The 24779-nt window shown below is 41.9% G+C and overlaps 1 protein-coding gene across 1 annotated transcript in view; it reads left to right on the top strand.

Annotated features, from left to right (window-relative positions):
- Nucleotides 1-20705: 20705 nt before the first annotated feature.
- HHLA1 (HHLA1 neighbor of OC90) overlaps nucleotides 20706-24779 on the top strand; it is a gene marked incomplete at its 5' end in the record, with an annotated part of 103612 nt that continues 99538 nt past the window's right edge. The window contains 2 exons of the mRNA XM_082258097.1: nucleotides 20706-20781; nucleotides 22524-22583. Coding sequence (XP_082114223.1) covers nucleotides 20706-20781; nucleotides 22524-22583 — 136 coding nt within the window. The remainder of the gene's footprint in view (nucleotides 20782-22523; nucleotides 22584-24779) is intronic.

Here is a 24779-nt window from a genome sequence, read left to right as displayed (position 1 = left end):
ATGTTGGCATTCATGGTTCCCTCAATGAACTGTAGCTCCCCAGTGCCGGCAGCACTCATGCAGCCACAGACCATGACACTCCCACCACCATGCTTGACTGTAGGCGAGACACACTTGTCTTTGTACTCCTCACCTGGTTGCCGCCACACACGCTTGACACCATCTGAATCAAATAAGTTTATCTTGGTCTCATCAGACCACAGGAGATGGTTCCAGTAATCCATGTCCTTAGTCTGCTTGTCTTCAGCAAACTGTTTGCAGGCTTTCTTGTGCCTCATCCTTAGAAGAGGCTTCCTTCTGGGACGACAGCCATGCAGACCAATTTGATGCAGTGTGCGGCGTATGGTCTGAGCACTGACAGGCTATCCCCCCACCCCTTCAACCTCTGGAGAAATGCTGGCAGCACTCATACGTCTATTTCCCAAAGACAACCTCTGTATATGACACTGAGCACGTGCACTCAACTTCTTTGGTTGACCATTGTGAGGCCTGTTCTGAGTGGAACCTGTCCTGTTAAACTGCTGTATGGTCTTGGCCACCATGCTGCAGCTCAGTTTAAGGATCTTGCCAATCTTCTTATAGCCTAGGCCATCTTTATTTAGAGCAATAATTCTTTTTTTCAGATCCTCAGAGAGTACTTTGCCATGAGGTGCCATGTTGAACTTCCATTGACCAGTATGAGATAGTGAGAGTGATAACACCAAATTTAACACGCCTGCTCCCCATTTCCACCTGAGACCTTGTAACACAAATTAGTTACTTGAGGAGGGAAAATAACTAATTGGGCCCATTTTGGAGATTTTCATTTAAGGGTTTACTCACTTTTGTTGCCAGCGGTTTAGATATTAATGACTGTGTGTTGTTATTTTGAGGGGACAGCAAATTTACACTGTTATACAAGCTGTACACTCACTGCTTTACATTGTAGCAAAGTGTCATTTCTTCAGTGTTATCGCATGAAAATATATATTAAAATATTTACAAAAATGTGAGGGGTGTACTCACTTTTGTGAGATACTGTGTGTATATATATATAGTTTTGGGGTTATATGTAATTTTCTAGTTACAGGGGATGCCTACAATCTTGTATCTACTGACTTGTATCTTAGTGCAGACTTCTGGGCAAACCAATGGGCCAATCACACAAGCAATTACATTTTGTGGGGCGTCCTGTATACAGAACACCTCCAAGTTGCCATATTGTATTGAATTTTACAGAAAATTACAGTATTACAGATTGAAATAGAAAGATAATTGTTAATACCATAAGGCTTTATGTACATTGCTGATAAACGGACATTATGCTGCAGTTTATTGAAGGCCCGACTAGGAATGTTGCTCTGCTGGACCTGGTAATCTCAAACCATGCAGAGCTTATTACCAATATTCATAGAAAATAACATCTGGGTAGAAGTGACCTTAACATGATTTAATTTAATATTAGCTGTAAGCAACAAACACATACAGGAAATATAAAAATACTTAACTTTAAGAAAGCACATTTTCCAAGGATGAGGGCTGCTCTCCAAGACTTAGACTTGGAAGGAATAATGGCATCAATAAACACAGAAGAAAAATGGGAATTCTTCAAAAAGACTGTATGGGAACTCACTGCAAAGTATATTCCCATGTTCAATAGGTTTAGAAGGCTAAAGATAAAACCCATGAGGCTCGTTGCCAAAGGTAAAAAAAGCTATAAATAATAGGAAAATAGCTTTTAAAAAAATATAAAAATGAAGGAACACTATCATTGTTTAAATGTTGCAAATAATAGAACAGAATATGTAAAAAGGAAATCAAGGATGCAAAAATTCAAACCACAGATTGCAAAAGATAGTAGGACAACCCCGCAACAATTATTCAAATATATTAATAGTAAAAAGGTTTAGTCTGAGAATGTAGGTCCTTTACAAAATAATCTAGAGTGGGTGACTGGGGACAAAGAGAAGGCAAATGTATTAAATACTTTCTTCAGCTCTGTGTATGCAAAGGAGCATGGGGGAGCTCAAGTCCATAATGGGGGTGGTACTGACACAGCCCCAAATTATCCACAATGACTCAAAAGTGAAATGGTCCAGAAATATTTAGACAGAAAAAGGTGGATAAAGCATCTGGATTGGCATAGGGCCAATGTGGTGTCTATATTTAAAAAAGGGATCAAAGCCTTTACCGAATAACTATAGATCTGTTAGTTTAATTTCTATAGTCAGAAAGATACTGAAGCGTTTAATAAAAGGCCACAACAGACAGCATGAATTCATGAAAGACGGAAGTTATCAAACAAACCTGATTTTCTTTTAACCTTGGACGGAGGGGTGGCTGTGGACATAGTATAACGTGTAAGGTAAAGTCTACAGGCTTGGAAAGATCAGTTTGTAAATGGATAGAAAACTGGCTAAAAGATAGAATTCAGAGAGTAGTGGTTAAAGATTCTTACTCTGAATGGTCTAAGGTTATTAGTGGTGTACCCAAAAGTCTAGTGTTGGGACCCTTACTTTTTAATATCTTTATAAATTATATAGGGTCTAGGATTAAAAGTACCATTTCAGGGGGGGCATGGCTGGCAGCCGAGGCACATGGTCAGCTTGCTGACTGAGCTCTGATACAACAAAATACCCCGAGTGACATCCAGCTCAGCTACAAAAGACCTGAGACCTCAGACGAGCTCCAGAAGCGGTGGGGACCCGAATACTATGACCAGGAAACGAAAATCCAGGGAGCCTCCTAGGAAACTGGGTAATATTAATAGCCCAGCAGGGAGACACATGATCCAGGAGGGAGCTGGCTCCTCCTCACAGCCCCACATAGTGCCCCATGCAGCTAACACAGGAGGAGATGAGGAGAATCACAGTGAGCTGCAGATTTTAAAAGAAACTCCCAGCCAAGCTGAAGTTATAAGCCCAGTAAAACATGAGAAGAATATCTTCTACTGTGGGCAATGTAAATCATTCTGTAAAAGATTACATTTGTATACTTGAAAATAACCCTTATGATGAGAAAGTGAATGCTATACCAACTTCATGGCAGCCTATTCTGGATTCCACAATCAAAGATATAATAATGTCATTAAAGCGGAGTTCCAGCCATTTCACTCACCTGTCCCACAGTCCAGCGATGCGGCTGCCCGAAGCTTCGATCCTCTTCCCTCTGGTCTTGGCGGCGCCGGCATCACTAGTGTGGGCACCCGGCTGTGACAGTTTGCGGCTTCACAGCCGGGTACGCATTGCGCATGCGCGAGTTGTGCTGCACGTCTTGATTGGCCGGCAATCTTCAGGGACCTCTGACATGTCCCAGAAGATTGCAGGGAGGGAGGGGGAGAGGAGAACTTCCGTTCAGGGCGCCGCGGCGCTCCGAGCGGAAGTCAGAGCGGGTACCTGTCAAAACTAGGTACCCGCTCCCCCCCCCAAAAAAAATGACATGCCAAATGTGGCATGTCAGGGGGTTATTACTACCTAAAACGGAAGTTCCACTTTTGGGTGGAACTCCGCTTTAAGAGATGCTTTACAACAAGATATGATAAATTTCAGGAGACTGATATTGAGAATAAAAACGTGCAATTTTACTGCAACACATAATGAGCTAGTTGATTCTCACTTTGAATTAGAGAAAGAGGTCAAACAACTTGGAATGAAAGTAGTGGACATAGAAGATAGATTCAGACGTAATACTGTGAAGTTTAGGGGCATCCCTGAAAACATGAAACCGCCTGAATTTAAGCAATTTTTGAAAGGAATGATCTGAATGATCTCAGAGCTGTTACCCACGATTGCACAATGTGAGTTGGAAATCAATAGAGTGCAGAGACTCCCTAAACCCGCTCACATCCCTGAAAAACTTTAGAGAGATATAATTGCCATAATACATTACTGCAACGTAAAAGATCAACTAATGCAGTATGCCCGCCGACACTCACTTCTGCCAGACCCCTATGCGGGAATCATTCTATACTCTGACCTATCACAAGCAGAGATGTATAGTAACTAAGTAGAACTACTTCACTGCTGTACTTAAGTACCGAAAGGCGGTATCTGTACTTTCCTAGAGTAGAATTTTTTTCTCCTACTTCCACTTTTACTTCACTACATTTTTTCAATGATTTCAATACTTCTACTCCGATATTTTTTTTTTTGTGCTGCATAGTTACTCGTTACTATTATAAAAATTACCACTGCCAGAACAGTAGATGGCAGGTTTCATGAAGCTCAAAACATGTGTATTATCAGCGCATACGAAAATAAATGCTACTGTATGTATAAATAAAAGCTGCATTTGAAATGATAAAAACCAATATGATGTTCAAACTTTTGACTTCTTTCTTTAATAACTACATAACACAGTACTTGTACTTTTACTTTAAGTACTTGAGTAGCAATTTTTTTTCAAAACTACTGGTACTTTTACTTTCAGTACTTGAGTAGCAAAATTTGAGTAGCAAAATTTAAAAAAAAAAAAATGACTTGCAATACTTAAGTACAAAAAATGTTGAATACTTTAGTACTTCTACTCATACTCCATTTCTTCCTTAGAACAAGGTTTGAAAATTCTACGCTCATGGAAACTTCTGCCCAATAATTATGAAACGCTCCTAGATAAAAGCATACCTGGAAAAATTCCTCAGCAGTGGCACAAAAGTCATGGGTAAATTCCTATACCCTAATCAGGAAAATCCACTCTGAATATATTACTGTGCTAGGGGAACAAAATGAAATTATATAGGAATATCCACTCTTTCTCAGGACTATTTACTCAGGGATTCCGAAGTCTGGACTCTCATCTGTTACCTTCCTTCTAACCCATGATAAATGGTAAAAAGTTATTATACACTGGAGTTCCTATCCAACTCTTTATTTCTTATTTCTTCTATGGTTAACCATCTCAATACAGGGCACTTTCACCCCCTTCCTTCCCAGACCAATTTTCAGCTTTCAGTGCTCTCGAATTTTGAATGACAATTACTCAGTCCTGCTACACTGTACCCAAATGAAATGAGGGTTTTTTTCTTTCTTTTTTTTCTTTTTTTGCGATATAGGCGAAAAAAGAGCCAAAATTAAAAAAAAAAAAAAACAATATTTTCTACTTTTCATTTATATGCAGTGGCCGGGTGGGAGGAGGTTAAACCGGTTGTTTTATGTTTACCTTTTCCTTTTGAGCAAATACAAGAAGATCTGCTGCCTTCTAATGGAGAAAACATATTATTACATCAATAGTCTCAATACAGTAACAATCCTTTCTTGTACAAGAATGGCATAGTTTCAGAGCCAGTGCCATCTTAAGAGCATGAAAGGGCCCCGGGCTATGCAGTGCACTGGGGCCTTGCCTGCACAATCACCCACAAGAATAAAAATGCAATATATCGATAAGGCGATATTTATTGGTACAGCAGTGCCAGGCTAATGTAGAAATATGGGAATGGCGCTGCCTACTGTAGGAGAATGTAATACATGACAGGGGAGTCATGTGCAATATGTAACAAAATAAATAAATAAATATGCACAAAGAGAAATAAATATCACAATAAATAGGATATGAGGTGACTAAAGGTGAAAGGTGAAAACCTTTAACAAGCGTGTCTATAAATAAATTAATCAATAAATAAAGTGATCAAGTGCATGTGGAACATATAAATATCAATAAATACAATAAAAGTGCAATGTGTACAGTATATGGCAAAAAGTTAATTGAATGCTTAAAGTGACCTGTGCAAATATAAATGAATGAATAAGTGCAAAAATAAGAACTGTGCTAAAAATATCTGGTGTAACAAAAATATTTTTAAATTATGCACATAAAATAAAATATAAAATATTAGTGATCCAATAGGTGACAGTGGTGACGTATTTTAGTCCATAAAAGTGACAGATATTCTCTTTACAAAAACTGGAAACAACCCCGTGGTGGGTGGTAGGTGAGGTGCTAGGTGACCCCTAAGGTAGGTAGCCCACTCACCAGAAATACCCACCCCACACAGGGGTATAGAGCGGGTATATGTGTATAGGAAGTATTCCCTCTGCTGACTCCTGTTCCTCTCCGGGGGGTCCTAGGATTGGGGTGTGCCAGGAGTGCCCAGTAGGGCTCCGGAATAGTTCCTATGGAATATCCTGGGTCTCCAGGGGGTCCACACTCTTACAGAGTGTATACTCCAATGCCAGCCAGTTACACGGGACAGGATGTATGCAGGTGGAGCAATTTCAAAGTGCAAAACGAGCGTTGAACAGGTGCCTGGAACGCAATGCGTTCCACCCAAATGCCGAACCGGAAGTGATGCGACTGCGCAGTACACGTTTCGTCATTCAACGTCTTCAGCAGTGCCAGGCTAATGACAGCTTCCAAGTTCAGAGGCTGGGCACTGTGAACACACGCGGTCGGGAGTCAGACTCGACTGTCCTGTGTGTTTCCTGTTCCCGTGGAGGCGGACAGGCATTCCTGCAGTTGTGGGCTCCCCCTCCACGGCCCAACTGGCCTGACAGCAGCGCAGGGCTGACAGGCGCTTGCCACCTGCTAAGTTTGACAGTGGGGTGGACACGGGAATCGGGACCATTGCTTGGCTGGGGCTGGATCGCTGGGCAGGTGGGGGCCCCCCAGGCAACTTCCCAGCGTGCCCATATGGTAAGATGGCCCTGTTCAGAGCAAGTACATACACCAGTAACATGACTCTTAAGCTACTATCATTAAATGTTAAAGGTCTGAACAGCCCATACAAGAGGAAAAAACTTGGCAGTGACATTATTTGCATTCAAGAAACCCACTTTGCAAAAGATAACCCACCAAAATTCAGTCACCCAAAATGTATTTCCATTTTTGCCTCTAACAATATCAAAAAACATTATTATTGCAATTAAAGACAGCATATCATTTCAACTAATAGACCAACAAAAAGGACAACCAAGGAAGATATATCATTCTAGTTGTATCTATTGACATCAAAATCTACACAATCGCTAATATCTACGCTCCCAACAAAAACCCTCATTAATTTCTTCGGAAGATCTTAACAAAAGCTAAGAAAATCCAGAAGGGTCACCTCATCCTATGCGGGGACTTCAATGCATATTATGGACACCTCCAAGAATGGTCACGCATCTAGAACTGGATTAAACACCATCTTTTACACAGAAGAACTTTACGATCTCTGGAGATGCCTCCATACTACAGAAAGGGACTATAAAATTTTCTCGCACGTTCATAAATTTTATTCAAGAATAGATTATTTTTAGAGTTGAGCGGACACCTGGATGTCCAGGTTCGGCGGGTCCGGCCGAACTTGAAAAAAAAAAGTCCGGGTTCGTGACCCGGACTTAACTTGAACTTGACCCGAACCGGAACCCCACTGAAGTCAATGGTGACCCGAACTTTTGAGCACTAAAATGGCTCTAAAAAAAACATGGAAAGGGCTAGAGGGCTGCAAATGGCAGCAAAATCTTGTTAAGAGCATGGCAAGTGCTCTGCAAACAAATTTGGATAGGGAAATAACTTAAAATAACATAAAAAACATAAAAATAAAAAATAATCACCTTGATCTAGGAGGACGAGACCCATATGGAGTAGGAGGTTGAGGTGGCGGTGGATGTGGTGGTGTAGGTGGAAGCGACGGTGGAGGAGGACGAGGTAGCCAACACTGGTTTTTGTTTTTAATTTTATTTCTTTTTAAATTAGGGTACACCCTAAAAGAGTGAGAAAGATCAAAAATACAACAATGGCTGGGTAAGGCCGGTATACATGTCTATTCTGCACAAGGTACAGACAAGTCCTGTGGGATCCATGCCTGGTTCATTTTAATGAACGTGAGCTTGTCCACATTGGCTCTGGACAGGCGGCTGCGCTTGTCTGTGATAACGCCCCCAGCCGTGCTAAATACGCGTTCAGATAATACACTGGCAGGGCAGGCCAGCACCTCCAAGGCGTAAAGGGCAAGCTCAGGCCATGTGCCCAATTTGGAGACCCAGAAGCTGAAGGGGGCAGACCCGTCATTCAGTACGTGTATAGTACGTAAGGAACGGTAAGGAACTGTATATGGTATATGGTAAGGAAAGGTGATGGCGGGGGGGGGGGCTTTCTTCCCCCTTCTGGGTTGAGTCTGGCATTGGAAAAGCAAATACCTATAAAAGTGCTGCGCCAGAAATACTCAATCAATATATAAACAGGCGATATTGATGGTGTAATAAATATCAAAAGAGTATAAAATAAAGTCCATAAGTGTCCAAATAAAGGTGAAAAGAAGAGACTACCAACAAGGTAGTAAAAAACCAAAGGTGGTAAGAAAAATCATAAAAATTTCTTCACAAACACCGCTGTGCATATATCCCACCACAGGCTAGATTGGTCTCTCACCTCAGCCACAGACCAATAAAGGGTCAAAGATCGCATATCTCAGCTGTAGCAGCCTGGGGATTATCCTCTCCTAGCTCTCTCGGACAGCCCAACATAGATCACTCAGGTGGGGATAGATGAACTCCAATCAAACTCAGAAATCGGTGTATATATAAAACAAAGGGGACATATATAGTGCTCTCCGTCTGAATACCAATGTCTTTATTAGATATAGCAAAAGGTACTCACATTTGGCGGCACTCAGCGGTGCACGCAATGCAGACAGATACACATGCAGCTGGGACAAAGGGAAAGTACAACGTCAGGTACGCAGGCATATTATTTGTGAGGTGTTACACAATTTGTGTTTGCAGCCGGACTATTGCACTGATATTTGTATACTTATTTGCACCAGTATTAATTTGCTGTTTCAATTGTTTATATCATCTTTGGTTTTTTCACTAGTTGGTTGCGCTGATAATTTATTGATTATTATTTTGGCATTGGAAAAGGTATGTGTCCCTTGTTGTGGGCCGGGCTCTCCCAAAGCTGTTTAAGTTCTGAGGCCTTCTGGTAGGGTCGGGGCTGCACTGGTCTTGCCAGGGACCGGGATTCTGAAAAGCCTGTGGTGTATGTGCCCCTGGAGTGGCAGTCCAAGGGTGCCATAATTCACGGTGGATGGCAACGCTATGAGTATGGCACTAAGGACACTGTACTTCCTACACACATTTTTCACACCTGCCTCTAGGGTCAGGCCTTTTGGTCAGGAGTCAGGACCAGAGGATTTTTTTATTTCTGGCTGAAGGGCCTGCCATAGTATTGCAACGTGGCACTAACCTTGCACTTCTCCACCATCCCTTTCCCCACTTGTATGTGTTGTGTGTCTCACGTTTTGTGTTTTTTATTGTGGCGGTACACTTTATTTTGCTCAGCGTGATTAGTAGGGTGTAGGTCCTTGGGCCTGTCCCTGAAAGTCTTGGGAGGGGGTGGATATGGCCTTCTGGCTTGGTTCGCCCTCTCTCATGGGGTCTCTCTTCGGAAGAGCTCCAGCTAGTACTTGGGGTGGTCTGTTTTAGCAGACCTCCTAAAGAATGGGGCTGCATGGTTTCGGCCAGGTTAGCCAGTGTAAGTACCCCAGTCCCTGTCAGGAGCCTTGCGCCCCGGGGGATCAGGGTCAGGGACCATGTGTACACCCTGTGCACTTTTTGTGTTTCACTTTTTTGGTGTTCACATTTTTATGCACCCACCAGGTGATAGTCTGAGAGTGTTCACACACCACGGGCTTAAAAAAAAACAGCTGGTGGTCCTGGTTGTTGTGGCGTGCCGACAAAGTTTTTCCACGTTTCATACATGCTAACCCTGCCTTCTGAGGTGCTGGTGGTTCCCTGGCTGCGTTGGCGACCTCCTCCTCCTCTGCCTTCGCCTTGTGCTTCCACTGTGCCCCTGCTGTCAGGTGGGAATGCCACCAGAATCGCTTCTCGACCTTTTGGCTAAGATCAAGTGTAGTATCTGTTGTTATCAGTTAAATCAGTAATCAGTAAAACTGCTGCTGTCGTTTACCCCTGGCTGTGCTGAAGTTGGTGATGAAGGTGTTACGCTGACCGAATGCAGAGGCGGTAGAGGATGAGGAATCGGAGTAGGAGGAGTTAGCAACTGGAGGCAAACTGTAGCACCCTGCAATCCTCGGTGGTGGAAGGAGATGTGCCAAACAAATTTAAAGGGTGTATCTCACAGGAACATAATCAGCAAACACTGCAAAAGTATTAATTTCCCCCTAAATGGGTGTTTATTGAATAGCAGAATAGAACAACAGTATGTAAAGGGTGTATCTCACACGTACACATACAGACTAGGCCGCAATTTAATATTTTTTCCCTAAATGGGTGTTTATTGAATAGCGGAATAGAACAACAGTATACAAAGGGTGTATCTCACTGTAACGTATGCAGACTAGGCCACAATTTAATTTTTTTTCCCTAAATGGGTGTTTATTCAATACCAGAATAGAACAACAGTATCCAAAGGGTGTATCTCACACGTACAGATACAGACTAGGCCGCAATTTAATATCTTTCTTTTCCCTAAATGGGTGTTTATTGAATAGCAGAATAAAACAACAGTATCCAAAGGGTGTATCTCACACGTACAGATACAGACTAAGCTGCAATTTAATATCTTTCTTCCCCTAAATGGGTGTTTATTGAATAGCGGAATAGAACAACAGTATACAAAGGGTGTATCTCACAGTAAAATATGCAGACTAGGCTGCAATTTAATTTTTTTCCCCTAAATGGGTGTTTATTGAATAGCGGTATAGAACAACAGTATCCAACGAGTGTATCTCACAGTAAAATTTGCAGACTAGGCTGCAATTTATATATTTTTTCCCTAAATGGGTTTTTATTGAATAGCAGAATAGAACAACAGTATCCAATGGTTGTATCTCACAGTAAAATATGCAGACTAGGCCACAATTTAATTTTATTTCCCTAAATGGGTGTTTATTGAATAGCGCAATAGAACAACAGTATCCAAAGGGTGTATCTCACCTTTAATTGGTGATTTTTTAAGAGCAGATTAGAACACAGCAGTGTCTAAAGGCTTTATCTCACAGTAACATATAAAGGAAAAAATGAAAAAAAAAATTTCCCTATAAATTGGTGATTTTTGAATAGCAGATTAGAACAGCACTGTGTGTTAAGACTGTGTGTCACAGTAACGAATGAATGAAAAACTGAAAAATAATTATTTTTCCCTTAAATTGGCGATTTTTGAACAGCAGATTAGAACAGCAGTGTCTAAACGCTGTATGTCACAGTAAAATATGAAGGAAAAAACGTTTTTTTTTTAAAATCCAGATTAAGCAGACACATATGCACTGAGCTTGCATTAAATGGCGGCTGACGTCGCCCACCTAACAGACTGATAAAAGTTTTTTTTTTATCTCCCTCCTCCTCACTGGGCTCAGGTCAGGGCAAAAAGATCGTGCACTGCACCCCCACACAATAAAATCGATGTAAATCGCTGTCTGATTAACCACTTGCCGTCTGAGTACGGTAATACTACTGCGGCAGAGTGGTTCCTTATCGTCTGACGACGTAGTATTAACGTCGTCAGACACTCCCCCTTCTGGGCGGCGCTTGCGCGCCGCCGGAGGCTCGCTCCCGCTGTTTTCATTCACAGCGGGAGTCGGGCCAGGGGAGGAGCAGCGGCGATCGCCGCTGCTCTGCCCCGATCGCCGGGGATCTAGTGTGGAGATCCGCCCGCCTGTGTAAACACAAGCGGGCGGATCTCCATAGTGACAGGGAGTGACAGATCGGACTGTTCAGCATAGCTGGACATCCGATCTGTCCATGACTCACTCAGTCACCTCCCCCCCTACACGTCAGTAAGCACCAGGCATACATTAACCCCTCCCTCTCCAATAAAATTAACCCCTTCCCTGCCAGTGTCATTTTTACAGTAACAGTGCATATATATAGCACTGATTACTGCAGTAATGTCACTGGTACCCCCAAAAGTGTCAAAAATGTCAGTCAAGGGTCCGATCTGTCCGCCGCAATGTCGCAGTCCCACAAAAAAAATCGCAGATCGCCGCCATTACGCGTTAAAAAAAAAACACCAAAAATGACAGAAATCTTTCCCTTTGTTAGTAAACGCAATAACTTTTGCGCAAACCAATCAAAATACGCTTATTGCGATTTTTTTTTACCAAACATAGGTAGCAGAAAACAAATTGGCCAAAATTTAAAAAAAAAAATTGTTTTTTACATCTTTTTTGGGGGGAATTTCATATAAAAAAATGTTAAAAATATTGTTATTTTTTCAAAATAAACGCTCTTTTTTTGTTTATAGCGCAAAAAGTAAAAATCGCACAGGTGATCAAATACCACCAAAAGAAAGCTCTGTTTGTGGGAAAAAAAGGACGTAAATTTCGTTTGGGTACGGCGTCGCACGACCGCGCAATTGTCAGTTGAAGTCGCACAGCGCCGAATCGCAAAAAGTGGCCTGGACGGAAGACAGCAAAATCCTCCGGTGGTAAAGTTGTTAAAGAAGATTCTTCTGTCCTGTGTCCTATTCTTTCCCTGAAAACAATCTCCAGCCTGTCCATACAATAATCTCCTATCTCTCCCTCAAATCAGCAGCAGCAGGAACCTGTCCCTACAGTAGTTAGAGCAGAGTGATGTTCGGCGCTACGTGACTCCAGCTTATATAGAGGCTGGGTCACATGCTGCACTGGCCAATCACAGCCATGCCATTAGTAGGCATGGCTGTGATGGCTTCTAAGGGCACACTAGTTAAACGCTTGTTGATTAGCTGCCCTGCAGCTGTTGAAACCGCGCCATTAAAACCGCGCCAAAACTACCGAATAACGGACTGTATCCCGAATATACAGTAAAATGTTTGGGTCTGTGTCCGGGTACCCAAAACCCAAATGTCTGGTACGATCCTGAACAATACAGTCCGTGTTCGCTCAACCCAAATTATTTCATCACAGACATATCTCTACTCCAAAAAGTTGTAAATGCAAGTATTCATAACATAACATGATCTGATCATGCGCTCATCACAATTAAAATCAAACCTAGTCATCCTAGCGCCAGTAATACCCTATGGAGAAACAACATCTTTAATCTTTCTCACGATAGATATTTGTATGTGCTGAAAAACAATATTGAAGAATTTTTTACATATAATGATAATGATTTTGTGAATTGTACTACACTATGGTGCACGCATATGTGAGAGGGCTACTTATACAAATGGTCACCAGAGAGAAAAAGAACAAATCAAATACTATAAGCAAATTACTAAAAGACACAGCTAAACTGGAAGAAACTCATAAAAAGCACCCTAATAATTTGAACCTAACACAACAACTTAGAAACCTTAGATCTGAATTACGCGCTGTTTTAATAACAGATCATTATAAATACCTAGAAAAATTAAAATTGAATTACTACTCCCAGAGCAACAAAGCAGAGAAGCTATTAGCCCTAAATTATGCGAACGTCAAACTAAAAACAAAATTCACAAGTTAACCCACCATTCCTCTGGTAAGGTCATTTACAACCCACAAGAAATTGCGGATGCTGTCTCAGATTATTATAAATCGCTCTGTAATCTCAAGGAGGATAAAAATACCCCTCAACCCTCCTCTAATATTTTAACAAAATTTTTAAATAAAATTAAACTACCAGAAATTTACTCTGATAACCTACAAGTGCTCAATAAACCAATATCTTTGGAGGGAACTTTAAAGTTATCAAAGCACTTCCAAAAAATAAATCACCAGGTATTGATGGCTTATCAAGAGAATATTACAAAGCCTTTGCTGACATTTTAGCCCCATACCTGACTAGTATGTTTAACCAAGTAGTGAACTCTAAACTTTTCCCCAAATAATTATTGGAAGCTATAATTATTACGATACCAAAACCAGACAAAGACCCTTCTTTTTCCCCTGAATTATAGACCTATATCATTACTAAATTCTGACAACCACTCCTGGACCGGAAGGTTTTACCCCCTTAATGACCAGGCCATTTTTTGAAATACAGCACTGAATTAATTTAACTGACAATTACGCAGTCATGCGATGCTGTATCCAAATAAAATTGATGTCCCTATTTTCCCACAAACAGAGCTTTCGTTTGGTGGTATTTGATCACCTGTGCAATCCTTATTTTTTGCGCTATAAACAAAAAAACAGCGACAATTCTGAAAAAAAAAAACATATTTTTTACTTTCTGCTACAAAACATTCCCAATAAAAAAAAAAAAAAAAAATTAAAAATCAAATTTTTCATCATTTTAGGCCAATATGTATTTTGCTACAAATTTTTTGTAAAACAAACCAATCCCAATAAGTGTATATTGATTTGGTTTGCGCGTCTACAAACTAGGGGAAAGAATTATGTCATTTTTATTTATTTATTTTATTTATTTATTTATTTTACTAGTATTGGCGGCGATCAGCGATTTTAGTGGGGACTGCGACATTGAGGCGGACAGATCAGACATCTAACTGACATTTTTGACACTTTTGGGGGGGACCAGTGACATTACTACAGTAATCAGTGCTAAAAATATGCACTGTTACTGTAAAAATGAAACTGGCAGGGAAGGGGTTAACACCAGGGGTGATCAAAGGGTTAAATGTGTCCCTAAGGGGTTCTTTCTAACTGTGTGGGGGGTGGGCTTGCTGAATGAACACAAACACCTGTGTTCCTAAATAGGAGGAACACAGGATCCCTGTGTTCATTACTGACATAAACAACGAGCGGTCTGCCGTGTTTACAACGGCAGACCACAGTTTGGTCTCCACAGGGAGCTATCGCGGGTGCCTGGCAAACATTGTGGCTGCCGGACCCACTGATTGGCTCACCCTGTGGCCAATCGGTACATGCGCATGCCTCCGGTGATGCTCGCGCGCCCCCACTAAAGGTCCGAATTGACGTGCAGGTACGTCATTTCGCAGGACAGAGCCGACCTGTCTTTGTAAAACGACAGTTGCTGGTAGGCAAGCGGTTAAAATTTCTGCCAAAATCTTAGCTAATCGATTAAAAACCATTACACCTACTCTTATAGGTCCCGACCAAGTTGGATTTGTCAAAGGAAGACAAGCCCCAGATAGCAACAGACAAATATTTAACCTAAAAAATCAAATTAATATTACTTGAACGCAATCTCTTCTTTTAGCACTAGATGCTGGTGCTGGAAAAGCATCACATAGAATGCACTGGGAATATATATTCATGATGTTACTAAAATTGGGATTTAATGGCTTTATCCATTCAGCAATAATGTCATTATACACACAGCCCTTGGCAAAAGTATTCACATCAGGCAAAATCTCTAAAAGCTTCAATTTAACAGATGGTACCAGACAGGGATGGCCATTTTAATTTTTTCGTTAGCAATAGAACCACTAGCAGAATATATTCACTCAAACCCTGAAATGAATGGTATTAGTGTTGGCCACTTTGAACATAAAATTGGTTAATTTGAAGATGATATTACTCTTACCTTAACTAATCCTTCATCTTCTTCACTACCTATAGTCCAATAATTTCTAGAGAGCTATGGTGAAGTGCCATACTATAAAGTAAATCGAAACAAATGCTTTGCTTTACCAATGAACTTCTCTAAGGAACCTTACGATAATCTGTGTAGTATTTATGGCTACAACTGAGATGAGGATTCAATATCATATCTAGGATAGTAGGTAGGTAGGGTAGGGAAAATCGCTGCATTTAAAATGCAAATGCTCCCCAAAATCCTACATTATTTCAGATCCCTACCTATCCCGATCCCTTTCAACTTTTTTACACAGATAAACACAAAACTTGAAAATATCGTCTGGAATGAGAAAAAACCCAGAGTAGCATTTTCTGTATATTGTCCACCACTAAATCATCAGGTGGCATGGGGCTACCAGTCATCAAAGATTATTATTATGCCTCCTTACTTGTTTAGATGAGATTCTGGTTTTCCTCACCTGAAGATAAACTCTGGCTAAATAATGAAAAAGAGATTACTTTAGGCAATGATTTAGCAGCTTTATCTATTGCAAGTTATGCTCTTCCTAAAATAAACCGAACTTATTGAGTATCAGGTCTCCACTAATGGCATGGAAACACATTTTCTCCAAAACCAAAAACATGGAAAACAGATCCAAAGTATCCAATCCAACAAGACTACAGTAAAACCTTGGATTGAGAGTAACTTGGTTTGAGAGCATTTTGCAAGACAAGTTCAATATTTCTATAAATTTTGACTTGATAAACAAGCGATGTCTTGATATACAAGTAGCGTCACGTCACAACTGAGTATAAAAGAGAAGAGAGTCACCTCTAAGTGTAGAAATATGGTTACAAGCCTCCAGTGGCGCACACGCGTCGCCGAGACAGCTAGGAGTCCAGCGACGTAGGTCTACGTCGCTGGACCCAGGGCTGCCACTGTGCCGCAGTAGCAGCCCAGTGAGCGGTCCTAAAGTGGTTAATAAACATTTATTGTAAAAAAAAAAAAAAGTACTTTTTCAGTCTTTGCAGATGACACCAAGCTATGCAGTGGAATAACTTCCTTACAGGATGTCTCCAACCTACAAGTCAACCTCAGTGCACTGTTTCATTGGGCAACTATGTGGCAAATGGGGTTTAATGTTGATAAATGTAAAGTTATGCACTTGCGGGCTAAGAATATGCATGCAACATACTAGGGGGAGTACAACTGGGGGAATTCATAGTGGAGAAAGATCTGGGGGAATATATACATGATTCTGTGCAGCCAGCCCTCATTGTAGCAGTAAAACTGCAGTGCAGGGTCAGCAACTGGTTAAAGAAAAATAAGGACCATGATCTATTGGTGTATAGTTAAACTGTTATGACTTTTGAGAGGACAGTTTTATAAATATAAGACTAACTATAGCCTATCAATTTTGCCTTAGTTTACCAAAGTTCTCCAGATGTTTGAGGTCCATCTACGTCAGTGATCATCAGTATTTTCATAGGTGTGTGCACAGGGTGTGCCAGATGTGCCTGGGGGGGGGGGGGGGGGTGTCTATACTGGGGAAAGAGATTTAAGAATGTTAGGAGTGTCAGTCTATGCTTTGCTGTGTAGCACCCCCCTGACCTCCAGAGGCGTGATGGCGACCCCCAGAGACAGGGAGGGCTGATATTTCACCTCAGGGTTCAGGTTATTAGGCATGGTGGGTGGTGCACAAGGTAGGAAAGATCGGCATCAGTCACATTTATGCTGAACAAATGAGCAGCAGACTAGCAGATCAGCAGACTCCTAAGGGAAAAAGCAGAAAGGTAAAAAGCAGTACAGTAAAAGAGCCTTTAAGCTATAAGGATGACCTGATTGGTTGGTGATGAAGGGGATAGCTCAAATGAGGAGCCAGTGCTGTCTGGGAGGTCATGGAGTACACATCCAGAGCTGGTGGCGTTGGGACCTAATCCAGGAAGTTCTTCAGGGACAGAGCAGATGGCAAATTAACCTTGGGAGAAAAGTCTGAAGCTCGACCCCTGAGGCTGTAGGTGAGGCCATCCCGGCAAAGTGGCTTTTGCATGGCTTAAGGATTTTCGCCGGTGGCTCGGTTGGACTATCATCTCCGGCAGCGGTGGTGGCCTTTGGAAGGTTGTCAGGACCGATCTCACCAGAGGGTTCCTCTTCAAACATTCGCCAGAACAGTGGAGCATCACAGATGTGGCAGCGAGCCAGAGAGGTGAGGGTAGCCAGGCGCCTTTTACAGGTGGGACAGAGTATCCAGGTGCCTGAACAGTATAGGGTAAACCCGTAGAGCGGTTAATATCGTATTCCAGTATTGGTAAGTGGAGGGATCCACTTAACCGGCTGGAGACAGCACACGTGAACTATCTGTACATCTTTCTGGGTCTGATTGCTATATACGCCCATTATCAGGATATCTTCATGCAGGAGCCAATCAAGAAGCAGACATGATTAGTCATGTTCACTATTGCTGGGCAAGCCAAAACAAAATCTAACTAGCTAACTAATGCCATGCTCCCTAGAGGTGGTCTTCAAGTGCATGAAGTAGGTGTAGCCCCCACGTTGGGAGCCAAAAAGTAAGCAGATAAGCGGGTACGTGTGTGGGTCACATAGGAGGCCTACCCTGGGCTACGCTAGGCACCTTGAATAGGGTCAATGCCTCTCACATGGGGTACCTTTACGAGAACAGATGACTGAACTCTAGTAAACTCTCTTGATGTTAATATACACCACTACAGTCACTATTGCATTTAGGAGGAACAGGCACAGCCGATGGCCTCTCCACCTGTCCAGTGTATCCCTGCTACCCCATCCACTGTTACAGAATGGGGCCTCACTGTGCACTCAGCGCAGGCTCCATGGGTGCACTCACTTAACTCTTCCTCTTCTGTAACTGTGTACAGGCTGAGGACCTCTGCAGTGCACATCTGCTCCCATTGCTATGGGAGATGGACCTGCTTATGGAGAGAGTGCCAAAAACAATTCTTCCTGCAAGAGGCTATCCCACCTGTCACAAGTCCAGCTTACGACAGGCTGCTTGGGAAACTTTTGTTACCCTAGGTAACCACTTGTGTCTTCACACTGTATTAACTCTTGTACTTCTGTCTGCATATCCCAATGTGTTTAACTGACCGGAGCTGTAGGCTATGTGTCCCGGTTGGTTTCGTCATACGCTTGACCTCTTCAGGGGCGTGGCTGTCAGACGTGACTCCACGCCTATATACCCCCTTGATTGGACGGCGGGCGGGAGCTGCGCACGTACAAGAAAATGTCCATAGAAGAAAGGGCGGAAGTGAGCACCGTGATTGATTCATGGAGGGCGGAAGTGATCATAGACAAAAACGGAAGTGGTCAGATAAAAACAAAAAGTATTATTCGTGCGGCATTATGCTAGCAAGAATAAGATAGCGAATTGATCTCATAAAAAATGGGGCAACATACTTAAATATATACGCATATATATTGGGAAGAAAGAATTAATAAATTAAGTATTTATATATAAAACCGCCGTCCAATCAAGGGGGTTATATAGGCGTGGAGTCACGTCTGACAGCCACGCCCCTGAAGACGTCAAGCGTATGACGAAACCGGTCGGGTGAGTCGGACGTGACGATACCACGCCCCCAAACTGCCGGCTTGCTCGAGGTTCCATACTACAGGAGATGTTCGTTCCCTCCTAGATGTCTGGTTACCGTTATATATGCTTCTGATTCCCATCGGATATGTGAGTGTGATACTTTATCTTTTTAATAAATAAGAATTATTTACAGTATCACGCTATGTTCCTGTTGTCATTTTTCCTACATGCATTATATGGATCTTTTTCTCTGAGACGATGAAGTGACATCTTGTGGCCATAATTGGTATTACCACTCTTAAGCTTCTATAGGTCTACTCATTGATTTGAGTGACCCACTCTATTTGGTAAGCTGCTAATCTCCCTTAATTATATGGTGATCTGCACGGTGGTGATTTTATTTATCAAGATTTTCTGTGGATATAACATCTACTGGGATTTCCTGTGACTCACTCTTTATCTTGGATTTGTTCTCATCACATCACTTCATAGTGGTTTTGGTTTATCAGTTTTTTTTGCATGGACTTTAAATCATAATTGTTTTTTGCATATTGGTTTGTGTTATTATATTCTCACATATTATGTCACTTTAATTATGGCACATTTCATTTTTTTATAGCGCAGCACATATTATCAATTTATGTTATGTGGGGATTTTTTCTATGATTCCTTTGTGCAGCAGCTGATTTTTTCACAATTTTTTATTCATCACAAATATTAGCGCGGAATTTTTTATATTTTATATATGTGTCCCGGTTACTTGCATTACACCCCTTGAGTGACTTCAGACCAGGCAAGGACAAAGTTTCAACTTTACTGGAAATTCACAGCATAGAGAACAAATTGCACAGTCTCTTCTTAATATCCCTAACCCCAAACTTAGGCTTTGTAGCATACCTGCACAGGATAGAGTCTATTATAGCAGAGTCCATTGAGGCAGATTTCCAGAACTGGTGTCTTCAGGCAATTTGTAGATCTTTGGGTCCTGTACCCTGTAGTAGGCTCTTTATCCATGGGTGCTCTGGGCACAGCAGTAGGCTGGGTGGATGAACTCCAGCAACAAATCTTACATAATGCGCACCCCCAGATTAGACCCCTGTCCCAGTGGGCCGGACCCAAGAAAGCCTGCCAAGAAAAGACCCGGGAAGCAAGTTAACTCTTAACCTTCGCTGCTGGGGCAGAGTTAAACTCAACCTACTTACATATTGTATATATGTTGGATAAGCAGCAAGTGAAATCTACTACAAAGATTAGAGAAGTACACTGCAATGATTAAACAAGAGAAGGAATGTGCTGCAACCACAATGATAGGTATAAATCACATCCAGTTTTGCACCCTATACTGGGTAACCCTAACTAAGTAATAAACTGCAGTAATAAACATTTAATACATGGCTAAGGATTTCCAGGAGTACTATGATTAGCTAAAGAGACAGAACAGCAGAGCAGCTTGCTTTGAGGGTCTGTTTGCCTGATTGAGTATTTTGACAAGGGAGGAGTCACTGCTGTGATGACTTGTTCAAGTTTGGTAAACCACAGTTGAAGCTATTATAGCTGCAAAGGGTGGGCCAACTCAATATTGAACCCTACGGACTAAGACTGGAATGCTATTAAAGTTCATGTGCGTGTAAAGGCAGTCGTCCCAATACTTTTGACAAGATAGTGTAGTTTTTGGGCTTTAACTCTTCAATATTTAACAAATACTAAAACATCAGGATGGGATTGGACTAAACCTTTATGTAATTCCACCCATAATATAATACCAATTTCACACACAGGGACCTCTGTTTTTTATCTAATGATCCAGTATGCCATGTTTTCCTGAGAGTGTCCCTATGACCCTGGTCACCGGCTTCATGTGTTTTCTGCTGTTCCTCAACATTGGTAAGTTATACATTACTTTTGTAAATGTCAATTGGCATGCTATTTGAATTAAACTTAATCATTAGTCTTTAGGATGATAAATACAATTTATTTCAAAATTGGCTTGGCAAATACTTGGAAATATACAACGTTGTAGTGTTTAAGTTGTGTAGAGAGGATGATGTAAAAGTTTAGTTTCAGCTATGGCCAGGTTTACCATTAGGCTCAGTAGACCAGTGCCTAGGAATAGAAGGGACAAATATGTTTAATATATGATTATTTACATGTAATCACAACAGTTTAGACAGATCAGGACAAGGAAAACAAGAAAACAAAGAAAATGAACTCTGTAAATGATTGTGGTATTAGAGGGCTGTTACTTCGGGCACCAGAAGCTGGCTGCAGAGAACCTATAAAAAAGAACAGCTAGCCTTCTGTTCCGCTCCATTTGGCTAAAGACCCGTACACACGTGCAGATTGTCGGCTGAAAAGATTCGGCCGACGACCGATCGGCTGATTTTCGGCTTGTTAGTATGATGCTTCCGACAGCCGACAGTGCACTTTCGGCCGAACAGAATCTGTCGTGCAAGCATTAACATTTTTGTATGCCGACACCAGAACGGCCGATTGTTCGCCAGTCAGTACAGAATTCTGCCGACAGACAGCAGATTTGCAAGACTGGGCATGCTCAGAAAAGAAAAAACACAGGGAAAGTTAACCATCACATGACATCACTTCTGCAGTCGGCGGACAAAATTTGTGTGCAGTCTTTTGCACTTTTTAGCGGACACGACAGCCCGGGGACAAAAGACGGCCGATCGGTCGGCCGACGATCGGTACGTGTGTACGGGGCTTTAGCGTAAGATATCATGGATAATGGCACAGGAGAAGATGTACAGCATTCTTGATGATTCCAGAAAGAAATTTGAACTGATCTGGGAACCCTGGGCGGCCTACGTTAACGTTACCATTTAATCGGGGTCGGACCGCTGGAACCTTCTTCCTCTTCTTGCTCTTCATCCTCTTTTCTATTCTCTTTCCTTGCTGCATGTCAGTCTCCTTTTCTGTCCCCTCTGCCCTCTTCTTTTTTCTTCTTTTTCCTCTTCTTGCTCTCATATTGGTAATGCTGTACTTATAGTGCTTTGTCGCTGACTCTACCTGGTGGGGTCTCTCGGTTCGGACCCGGAGCCCCCGCCAATTACTTGGGATGGGTTTTTGAATTGTGAGTTTTTTTCTTTTACTGTTCTTGTTTACAATCTGGAGTACGGGTCTCTAGTTAGGTTAGCTTAGGCCTGGGAATTTTCTTTCTTTTTTTATTTTTTTTAATTTTTTTTTTTTTTTACCTCTAACCGGTTCTTCTTTGGAGTCCTCGTGTTTGGGATACCATATGGTTCATTAATTGAGGTTAGGTGCGCTTCCTTCGAGGCACAGTTTGTTCCCTTTGGGGTGTCTCGAGGGGGGCGCCCTACCATTGTGGGGTTTGCCCCCGTCACCCATTAGCTGTTAGCCCCTTTTTTTTTGGTCTCCCGGGTCAAAATATGGTTCCATTTGCTTGACGTACTCCTAGATACTATACATATGCATTGTCTGCTGCTTACCCACCCCACTATGCTGTACTACATGTTTCACTCACCACTTGTTGTGGATTCGTTTTAGTTTCTGTACCATTTTCGTTATTGCTTGTACTTGTTAGAACAGCTATGAATACAGCACTTGTTAAATAATACCAAATGTACTTGTCACTAACTGAATTTATCCTACAGGGCCATGCCTAACGGGAGATAAACAGAGAGAAAAAAGGATCGCTATCTTGGGAACCACAGGTGATTCTATTGGGCTACATCATCTCTTATACATTTTGTTACAGCCACTATACAGCCAAACATTTGTGGATACCTGACCTCTGCACTTAGGAATTGGCCAAAAGTATGTTGACACCACTCCGAATTGAACTCAGGTGTTTCTAGTGAAGGGCACTGGTAATGCTACATTTTAGATAATTGTGCGCCCCAAACATTTGGCAAGTTTGTGGAAGGCCCTTTTCTGTTCCAGCATGACTGATGTCAGCAACTGGTGTTCAATGTCAGGGTCTTTGCCCCTGTGCCTGGACTTAGCTATGTGAAGGCAAGGTTTGATGACTTTGCTATGCAGGAACTCAGGTGGCCTGAACAGAGTTTTGACCTAAACCCTACTGGCAATTGAGTTCAGGTGTTTCCAGTCAAGGGCACTGGTAATGCTACATTTTAGATGATTTTGCACGCAAAACCTTTGGCAAGTTTGGGGAGGGCCTTTCCAGAGCTAGAATGGGATTTTCAACAAGATCACATGGATGGGAAGGTCAGTTGTCCACAAACATTTGGCCATATGATGTACATATAGATCGGTGATCTTACAATTTGTTTCCTGTATTCTCCTAGTAAGTGTATATGTAATTATAGTATGGTATAAAATTCACCTGTAAAATATAGGTAATCGCGTTTTTTTTTTTTTTTTTTATATCCAAACAAGAACTTTATTGAATCAGGAATAATACCATTACCATTTAACAAAAATCCAGTACCAGTGTTAAACAGCATCACAAACACGGATACACATAGGCAACATCACGTCATCCCGTCTCAGCAACATATGTAGAACAACACAGTCCCCCGGAGTTCCACCCATCCAAACCAATAGGTTTAACCCAATAACCTACCCATCACCAGATCCACCGGGGTGAGCCCTGGGGTATCCAGCCATGGAGCCCACAATTTCTCAAATTTGGACACAGTTCCCCTGTGTTGGTAAATAAACACTTTCCATTCTCAGAACAGCACCCATTGCCACAATTGTCAAAGACGGGGATTTCCAATGTACCGTGATCAATCTCCTAGCTTGAAATAAAGCTCTATGAATCGCTTCCTTGCCATATTTATCCCAATCATATTCACCCAGTATAAGGTAATCGTGTTTAAAAAGAAAAAAAGTAGATTACATTATCCCACAGCCAATAAATGCATTATCCAGTACACATCCAACTAATGAGCAAATATAATTTTTCTATTTTGTTATATATTAAAAAAGAATAGCGCGCAAATGCAAAGGAAATTACTACCAAATCTGAAGAGAGTCCATAAATAAAAATGGGGGTTTGGTCCCACCATATGGCCATATCGTGCTCAAGCCCACTACTGCGTCAAAGTACCCCATTATCAGTGGGTCCTACACTATCCATGAAAAAGAGATGAATCCAGCCTTTCTAACCCATGGAGATAACACTCCTTGCTGGGAAAAATGTGCAAATGCACTACAGGGGACTCCTCCTATATCCACTTGATGGTGGACACTGATTGAGTACAGGTGTGTGTGGGGGGTGGGGAGGGCTGCTCAACCTTGATAGTCTGGTCAGACCGAATACATAATAAACAGGCAAAAAATTTGGGGGAGCATACCCATGTATTTCCAAAGCTGCTGCAGCTATGAACCAAAAGACATGTATATTAAAAAAGAATAGCGCGCAAATGCAAAGGAAATTACTACCAAATCTGAAGAGAGTCCATAAATAAAAATGGGGGTTTGGTCCCACCATATGGCCATATCGTGCTCAAGCCCACTACTGCGTCAAAGTACCCCATTATCAGTGGGTCCTACACTATCCATGAAAAAGAGATGAATCCAGCCTTTCTAACCCTTGGAGATAATACTCCTTGCTGGGAAAAATGTGCAAATGCACTACAGGGGACTCCTCCTATATCCACTTGATGGTGGACACTGATTGAGTACAGGTGTGTGTGGGGGGTGGGGAGGGCTGCTCAACCTCGATAGTCTGGTCAGACCGAATACATAATAAACAGGCAAAAAATTTGGGGGAGCATACCCATGTATGTTATATATTAAAAGACATTCTTAATTGGGTAACGCTGAAAACAGGGGCGTAACTACAGGGGTTGCAGGGGTTGCAATTGCAGCCAGGCCCTATGCTCCAGCAGGGGACCTGTGTGGCTTCCCTGTACACCTGGATAGGAGGGGCGGCGGGGGCA

This window comes from Pelophylax lessonae (assembly GCF_965119305.1).
Source record: "Pelophylax lessonae genome assembly, chromosome: 5".
NCBI lineage: Eukaryota > Metazoa > Chordata > Amphibia > Anura > Ranidae > Pelophylax > Pelophylax lessonae.
This window is presented reverse-complemented; position numbering and strand designations above follow the sequence as displayed.